At 39.8% G+C, this 9630-nt stretch overlaps 1 protein-coding gene across 1 annotated transcript in view; it reads left to right on the forward strand.

Moving 5' to 3' along the window:
- LOC311259410 (uncharacterized protein) overlaps positions 1–6587 on the forward strand; it is a gene marked incomplete at its 3' end in the record, with an annotated part of 29908 nt that extends 23321 nt beyond the window's left edge. Inside the window, exon 5 of the mRNA XM_084356553.1 lies at positions 6366–6587. Within this exon, the coding sequence (XP_084212679.1) occupies positions 6366–6587 (222 nt within the window). The remainder of the gene's footprint in view (positions 1–6365) is intronic.
- Positions 6588–9630: the final 3043 nt, after the last annotated feature.

The raw sequence follows: 9630 nt of genomic DNA on the forward strand, positions 1-9630 counted from the left end.
CCCCGTCCCTCTCCTGTCTGAAAGCATCACACTTCTATTCTGTTTGTTCCTGATTAGTATCACTGGTTGTCAATGAAGTTCAAAGTTAAGCCAAACAAAATAACTTCATAACTATTTTTTGAGAAACAACATCTCTCTGGAAATAATAGTGAATGCAGACCTTGGGTGCACCCCCTGCTTCTTCCTCAGACTTGATGTACAAAGTGGGGAGAAATACAGGCTATAATACAAACAATAAATACATAATGAGGACAAGATGTTTGAAGTACCCTCTTCAGATCTGGGAGCTTACTGCTTAATTCATTCCTAGGTCTAGGTGTCTGCTGATGGTGTTGCTTCCCCCCTCTCTTTGCCGTACCTCATTTCTCCCCCAGAGCTGTCAGATTTACTTCCAATTAACGTATATCTGTTCCAGTCCAACGACTCAACACAAGCACTGCTGCTGCCGCTGCTGCTCCCAGCTCACAACTTCTCAAAGTTTCTGCTGTTGCTATGGTGTCTGTCTCCTTCCTGTGAGGGGCTGATTGCCTGAATGTTGTTCAGCTCTCTGCTGGCAAATAAAGTCTGCTTCTTTTCCAATATGGGAAAGGTAAACAGCACAGATTCAAATATTCAGAGTCGGTCACGTTGCTTAGTTTCTAAGTTTATTTAGTTTTGGGATTCTGCCACTGTAGAGGTGTATGTACACACATCTCAATTTATGCACCAGCAGTATTTTAATAAAACCATTATTTATTTAACAATTTTCACTCAGTTTTATTCATTTTCAAACAAAGCAATATATCGAAATCAGAAAGCATTGGCCACTGTACATAAATGTAGTTTATGTGCTTTTAAAGGACCCATTTGTATTTGCCAGCCACCTGCTTCAAACGCATAGGGTGCAGTACTTCCCCACTTCTCAATGTTTAGTTCAAACCCTTTTTGTTAGTTATTTTATATACTTTATTTGCTTCTTTGCAAATTAATTTTGCAAGTTCCCCATATATTCACCATTCCTCAGTTTCATTGTTGCACTCTTTTCTTACACAATAATTGCTAAATAAAACTTGGGAGGTATAAATTGATACTACATTCTGAGAACAGCTCACTCTATTGGTGGAACAAACACAGGTCTGTGTAAGCAGGCATACTGAACAACCACTGTAACCTACATTTGAGTAAAACCGGCACAAATATGTCTGGTGCATAAAAAATGAAGGCTATTTAGTGCAACAGTTAAGAATATATATAGAACACAAAAATTACAATACAAATATAAGGAAATACTATAGCAAATTATGACAATTAGTTCAGACACACTGTTTTTATTAGAGTCCTATCTGCGGTTGTTTTACACTGTAAAACTTGTGCTTGTTGCTTGCTTTTCTTTGTGCTCATCGTGAGCTGATTTGAGCCTCTCCACTCTGTGGAGCTAAGTGTTAGCTTTGCCGCCCTGTGAGCGTACATTAAGCTGCGTTCCTGTCGAGGACCAGCCAAAGGTGATTCGAGCCTGAGTTTGTTCACCAGCCATGGAGCAGTCACCTCCATTGCCCATGGCGTGACGTCCCCCTGTCCGCCATCTTGAACACTCTGTGTGAGAGAGCCAAAATGGCTGACGCCATCTCTTGGGAGATGGCATCAGCCATTTTATCTCTCTCTCACTCCACGTCCGCCATCTTGGCTCTCTCTCTGACTCTCTCTCTCTCTTTCTCTCTCTCTCTCTCTCATACACACACACAAACACACTGCATGCTTGATTGTTGCTTGAGTTTGTCTTAGTGTTTTAGTTTCATAGTTTAGCTGCTGTTGTTGAATGATGGATGTTTGTTAGTTGAAGTATTATTGGTTATTCATCAATCTGCTCATATTAATAAAATACATTATATTGTTTCTGTGATTATTCGTGCATATGTTTTATGGTAACAGCTGGTTGTGATGGTCAGTGCTCAGATTCATTCCTTCACTGTTCCTTTAATATGAAATATTTTACAAATATTTACATTTAAAGTGAACCCTGCTTTTGAGACTATTTTTCGGTCTGGTTATTGGTCCCTGATTACAGGGTGGTGCTCTGTTTTATTGATTGAATTCATATTTTTTATTAATAATTTTATTAATTTGTATTACTAATTATTATTTGCTAATAACCACACCTGCCCTACCTTTGTACCCCAACAGCATGTTAGCACTGTCTTTATCACACAGTGTGAACAGTGTGTGGATGTGATCAGGCTATGATACAGATGTATCTACTTATATATGACATGCTTGCTGCTGTGTTACTGTGGTGATGCCATGGCAGTAAAAGGGGGGCTGCACTATGACAACCTAACTCGTGACACACATTAGTTAAGGTTGTAAGGATAATGGCTGTTGGTATTTGCTGTTGATTTTGTTCAAATACAGATCTTACATAATGCACCTTTAACTAATAATAATTCTAATTTAGTCTTGGCTGGCCAACACTTTTGGTTGCCAGTGGTATTGGCAAATTGTTTTTAATAATACAGGTTCATGGTTTTCTTTTCAAATGACATGTATACTGGGGGCAGAACACACTTGGCTAGTTACTCTCTCAGATGTGGAACACAATTTTTATATATGTTTACAAATCAGACAAGGAAATGCCAAGTGTGGCTGATTAATACCTACCCATTTGGGCAGGGTCTCCCAAAAGGCATAGAGGTCCGCCTCTCCGGTAGTCTGTGTCTCTCTCTCAGCTGAGCCTGATGCAGCCACTACAGCCTGTTCTCTCTTGGTTCGGTTTGTTGCACCTTACAACATACATTACACCGTATTTTCACTCATCCATACACCACTGACATGACTGATGACTTTCTTACTCACACACCCCATTTGGTTGGTTACTTTGTTTATTCACTTTGAGTTAAATAAATAATTTCTTTATTGAAGTGTCTGGGTGTGGCGTCCCTTTTTGTTGCCGGCCTTGAGCCAATTGGTAACACAAATTATTGGTAAACTCATCAGCAAGAGAAAGCAGGTAATTATAGGTTTTTCGTATTGCTTGAAAAAATACAAATTGTGCATTTCCACTTTTTCCATAATACTGTGAGCAACTGCAATCTGATCACAAGTTCACTGGTTGAGCTTTTTCCACTAGTGCATTACACACACTAAAAGTGACCCACTGACAAAGAGCCCTGAAAAAGACACATCAGGACTAACCTGAACCTATTTTCAAAAGATCCTTACATTTTCATGTTAAGGAACATTGAGGGTATCATAAACAAATTCTTAAAAGTGGAACTTGCAGTTAGGAAATATGCTTCTTAACAGTAGGACTTCCCACTGAACCCCTAATTTGGGCAGAGAATGTGTGTAATGCCTCAGCTCTTCAGTAGGAATCACACAGCTCAAAGCGTCCATTATTGCTGCGGGTGGGGAGTGTCAGGGTCAATGGATGTCAGGAGCAGTTGCTGTGGGCATCTAATATTGCCATGGGTTATAATTAGAGTCAATTGGAAACCTGTTGCGTCACTATACAGACGCCAAAGGCTTGTCTATTGATATGCCAGTGGATTTGACAAAACATCGGTATTGTACGACCTGGGAATGAGAACAGATTGGAGTCACAGCTCTGTTTAGGGTCTGTATAGCAACATGACATTAAAAGAGCCAAGTGAGACAGATGGCATACACTGCCTCAGTCATAGAGAAATAAGCAGAAGCAAGTCAAAAAAGGATTTGAAATTGTACATTGTGAAATCTGGCCAACAGCCTGCTGTCTTAAAAAGAGGAAAACTGCACATGAACTTCAGTTTGGAGCATTTAAAACACAAACATCACTCTGTCTTTGTCAGTGCTCCAGGGAGACTCTAACTGGCATGGTTAGAAATTTTTCATTTGGACTTCAGAGAAATTTCAGTGTGTGTCCAGTGATGGTGCCAACATGTTGTATTTGGGGGACTGGTAAGATAATTTAATCAAGGGTATGGGCTGTGTTTTGACAAAAAGCCTGGATGTTTTTTTCCTCTCTTTTAATTTAACAATGAATCTGACTTTTCTGCTTGTCATGTCTCTCAGATATGTTATCTTCTGTAGCTTTAGATATTTCTGCACTCTCGTCATTTCTATTCTGCGAATTCTCTTTTCACACATAATTTATAAGAATGTTAAACTATCAACAAAATGTCAAATCTCCTGCCAGAGATGCAGCAGGAAAGATAAAATCAAATCAGCTTTAGTTTTCATCTATAATTAACAGAACTTGTTTAAACTGGTATAAACATAACAGCAGTGGTCAGGCTTTTCCAATTAGTATTCAAACTTAACAGAGGCTCAGCAGGAAAAAGGGTTACACTTTATACTGAAGCACATCCCCATTAACTAGTTTCTTATTAGCATGCGTTATCAGTAGCATATAATCTATATCTACTATAATCTACAACCACTATCATTGCTTATTGATAGTAAGAAAGTTTTTGTACATGAATTACAATCTTCATGTACTTCGCTCAGTATGGGCCTTAATAGGTTGGTATTACCACAATAATTTTCATTGTCCCTTTATAACACTAACTTTTTTAACTTTTTGAACTTGTGGTACTACCACCTAATAAGGTCCGTACAGAGCAGTACACCGATCAGCCACAACGTAAAAAAAACTGACAGGTGAAGTGATTAACATTGATCATCCTGTTACAATGCAGTGGGAAACCTTGGGTACGAGCATTCATGTGGATGCCACTTGACACACACCTCCTGGTGGCAGTGACACAGTCGTATATTTTGGATGTAAAACATGTGAGGAGGGTAACATACAAAGACACAACGAACAAACAGAGCCTAGATAGTTTGGATTGGCAGACACAACCCTTCTACTTTAGTGCTCAACACCTGAGCCGCCCAGGGCTGTGTGCTCAGCCCCATCCTATTCACACTGTACACCAATGACTGCACTCCCAGACATCAAGAGGACGCTTTTGTGAAGTATGCGGACGACCCCACCATCATCGGCCACACTACAAACAAATATTTGTGAGAGATCATATGAAGAAGAAATTGGAGCAGGTGAACAATTTTAGGTCCCTTGATCAACATCATGGACAACCTGCCATGGTAATCACACATCTTCACCCAGGTAAAGAAACTTCAGGAGGCTAAATGCACATGCTAAGTTCTCTTGGCAAGAGTGCTGTCAAAAAATACTGCTTAATCACAGCTATGGTTTTTATAGTGGCAGAGGTATTTCTTTTAAAGCTGACACATAACAGCTTGTTGGACACCAGCTGTAGTCTTTGCGATGTGTTCAAGTGTAGCTCTTTGGCCAAGACACAGGAGACATGAGTTGTTGCAAGAGATGGCCTTCAACAGCTAGTTCTTTGATGGTTGTTTGGTGAGTCTTAAAGGTCCCATATTATACTGTTTTTCATCAATTTCACACAGCTGTCAGAGGTCCAACAACACTGTATTAGAAATGTATTGCCCCAAACCCATCCGTGGTCCTGAATCTCAGCTGTCTTAAAGTTGCTCTACTGAGAGCAGGCTGTTTCTGTGCCTGCACCTTTAATGCTAATGAGCTCCGTCCTGCTACACGCCCCTCTCAGGGAGAGGATGCCGCTTACGCTAGCGGTAGCATGCGCTAATGTTTACGGTGGATGTATCGCTATGGCTCGCGAGATGCTGTCGTTCAACCACACCAGTTTGACCCAGAATTGGACCCAGAAGGAGAGGCTCAGAAAAATACAGACTCTGCGGCTGCAGCAGTACATTTCAGAAGGGTTGGTGTGTCTGAATATGTTACTTAGTTTGTGTAGTTACAGTTACTACCATGTAGCTAATGCTAGCTCCTGCTAACGGTAGAGGTAACTTATAGTTCTTCATATTATATTGAATTTACCCCGTTACAAAGCAGCATGAACACGTCTTCCTAAAATTGAGGCACTGTGCAGTCCTCCGTGACCTGCAGTTCTCCCAAACGAGAGTCTCCCAATTGGGGGACTTTGAGAAGGGAGAGGGGACTCTGAGAGACACAGAGCTAACACAGTGCCACCATTGCACTAATCATGAAAGAATATAGTCACATTGCACGTCAAATTAAACAGCAGACGTGTAAAAAACATATACTGATATTTACACATCTCAAAGTGTTCCCTTTACTATGACACCGCAATTATTCAAATAGACCTCGTGGTTGCAGAGATATACTCATTTCATATTTTTGTGAAATCTTCACCTTCTGTTTTTTGGATAGGTGCTCCTGTGGAAACTGCAACTATGCCCACAGAAGTTGAAAATATCTGCTGCTTGGAGAATCCACAGGTAGCAACCTCACAGCTAAACTCAAAAGTTATTTGTCTCAATTTGGCTACTGTTTACACTTATAAATTACAATGACATTTACTGCTTGTTATTTACTGTAGGTTACCAGACGTCTACAGGAGGTCGATGAGGAGGTGTCATGTATGACTGACCATCCTGGGTTGGAGCCTGTATGCCTCAATGTTTACTCCTTGCAGAATGCCTCGTTACAGGTATCTAGCCTATCGCAGTTTTGTGAGCTGGTGCTGGGGCTTCTTGGGACACAGAATCTGGGTAGTCATTCCAGTTTGTGTGGTCCTACGCATCCACCGAGAGTTTCCTGATGCCGAAGGCCACTGCGTTGGATTTAGACTGGCCCACGGTTGAACCTGGACACATAGTTGGCAATGACCTCCTCCTTGTCAGGCTGCTCATACTGGGCAGTCAAATCCTCTGGGACAGGGATGGCCAACATCGCGTTTGTGTATGGCGTAGGGTCCACAAAGACTTTGTCAAATATGAGGTCCATCGTGTCAGAAACATACCCTGTTTCATAAAACACAAGCACAAAGATAAGTTTTACTTTTGTTATTATTACTTTTGTTGTAATTGTTATTTATTTTTTACAAAACAATACAAATGTCCTAAATACATCCTGGTACTTGCCACTAATTTATTTAGTTATTTATTCATTTGTAAGGTTAGGGTTTTTACTGTGTTTTGTTTTTGAAAATCTTTTAACATGTGAGAGCAATTACCAGTACAACAACTTCAAAACATGTTTAGTTAAAAAATTAAAAGATTTTAACACTAACGGAATGTTAGCTCTGTCTTTAGGAGTTTGGCTCTGCATTGTCCCTTCAAAGCCTTTGGAAAGTGGACCTTGTAGAGAGGTACACCTTTCCGGATTTTGGCCTGTGGTCTGTCTGCATTTTCATTGTAATACATGGCAGCCAGGTAGAGTCTGGAAGTACATGGAAGACAAAATCACAGGTGATCATAATAAAACACAGTTTAGGCTGCATCTGTCAAAGTTTGAAGTAACCCTAGTTTGATTTACCTGCACAGCATTCCAACGAAGGGAAAAACAACATTCTTTGGGGCAAAACGAAGGATTACACTATGGAATGCCTCTAAAGATGAAGTCTGGTGGTGAGGGCTCAGTTTTGCCACATCCTTCAGAGTTCTTTTGATGGTCAACACCTTTTCTAATTTGTAGAAAGCCGGAGTTCCTACAAACAATAAAAAAATGCATATTTTAAAATACAATAAAGTAATACATATTACTGACATTATTTGTGATGAATTTCAAAAATATCACATCACTAGGTGTAGTTGTCTTTTATACAAAATGTGTGATCACTATTTAAAATTGAGTAAAAATGATGTAATAACTTTTAGTCTATCTATTAGTACAACACCTGCTCTGAGCCATTTGTTTTTGTCCCGTGTCTGGTGGACCTCATGCAGGCACTCGGGGTAAAGAGGGTCATCATGTGTGTGGACGTCTTGCACGTGGTTCAGGATTGAGGTCCATTTTGCGACTCTCTCTGGTCCGGTGGATGAGGTAGCTACAGTCCAGTAGTGATTGTTGATGCTTCTCATCCACTTCTGTAGTTTTTGACAGTCTTTCTCCTTACTGATCTTGTCCATTTTCTTTGAAATCCCTTAAGTTCATATAGATACATTCCTTTCATCAAAAATTGATTGATCAGTCAGCTGCAGCATTTCATAATCAATTTCAAAACGTGATACTAATTGACTCATAGCTTTACAATGTTACTGTAAGGTAACCAATTTTCTTTCATGTTACTCACGTCTAATGTGCACAGAAAAGTGCTAATGCATAATGCACTTTTAGTAGCAGCTACTATGTGGATGCACATGAAAATAAGGAAATATACCTTTTGCCATGTGCCACACATCGTAGTAGTGGGTGATGTTTCTCTCCCTGAGGAACTTTTGAATTTGTGGATGACGGTCGCTAACAATGCAGTCAAGATTAATGCCACGTTCTACTCCTCCTCAGGCCCTCTTTCTCCATGTGGTAACTACCACCAACCTCATTGCTCTGTCGCCCTGGCACAAAAAAACCAAAATAAACAGTATAAGCAAAAGCCAAATGGACATTTACAAATTTCACTGAATAACCTTGTTACAATTAGAATTTTAACCACTCACCTGAACCAACCCAAATTTCGCAGTGCCCTGTTCAACTCTTCATATTAGTCATCACATATCAATACTTTTTGATTATATGTGGCATTTTCATAATGTCACTCTCCTTTGAACTTCACAAAATATCAAAAACCTGTATAAAATGCACTATTTCATTGATGTGTAAATACCTGGAGAGTCAGCTCTCATGTCGCCACCAACTATAACTTTGCTCTTCTGACTGAGCCGCTGCAGCATCACATCCTGTAATATTTTCCAGTGGTGAATGACTGCAGGTTCAATGAAAGATCTGGCATGCCGGCAAAATGTGTCGTACTGAAAACGTTGCAGCTCCATTGCCTTGAAGACCTGTTGGTAAGAAAAAAAACTAAAGTTTTTGTTGACATAATGCATGTAACTTGATCAGAAATACTTCATATTCACAGCGATAAACAGAATTGTAGGAAATACAGTTGCACATCATTTACCCATGCAATTTTTAAGAAGGATGCACCACTCAGGTACACAGCTGCCGAAAAGTGGAGGTTTCCAGCTGGTGTGCTCCCAAGGATAGGCTGGCTATTCCAGTGTCTGCAGAACTCGCAATGGGGGCATCGCTGCTCCACGGACAGGAATGTCCCCAGCTTTCGGGTCCTCACATCACATGCCCGCGTGCAGACAGGACACGCAGCAAACAACTCCATAATGCAGCTCTCATACACTATGTATTTTCTGATCTTGTGGGTGGGAGTGGATGATTCTTGTCTATATCAAACAAAAGGAAAACACATTTAGCATTACACAGTTTGAATTCTCTTCAGTAGTGTACTCTAAACCATTACACTGTTTCCAGTTGGTCTATATACTGTATATACATTTTTTTATGCACATAAACAAAGGTACAACTACTGATGTAAACAACAACAGTCCTACAATGAGAAATACAGTCATATAGGTTACAGGAAATCTCCAGGACAGTTAAACTGTACTTCAGTTTCCATAGAGACTGATCTTTTATGTATAGACACCGTACAATTAAAAACATAAAGTCATTTCAGTATAACTTGAAAAATAAAACATCAGGAACCAAAAGAACATCATAAGATCTACATGAATCTGTCTAAAATTTTTCCAACAAAACTGACGTGAACAAAAATGAATACAATGATGAAAAAACTATAGACTATTGTATTATACAGCACTATTCTTATCTAGTGAACTACCATCACC

This window comes from Pagrus pagrus, assembly GCF_965226575.1.
Source record: "Pagrus pagrus genome assembly, chromosome: 7".
NCBI classification, from domain to species: domain Eukaryota; kingdom Metazoa; phylum Chordata; class Actinopteri; order Spariformes; family Sparidae; genus Pagrus; species Pagrus pagrus.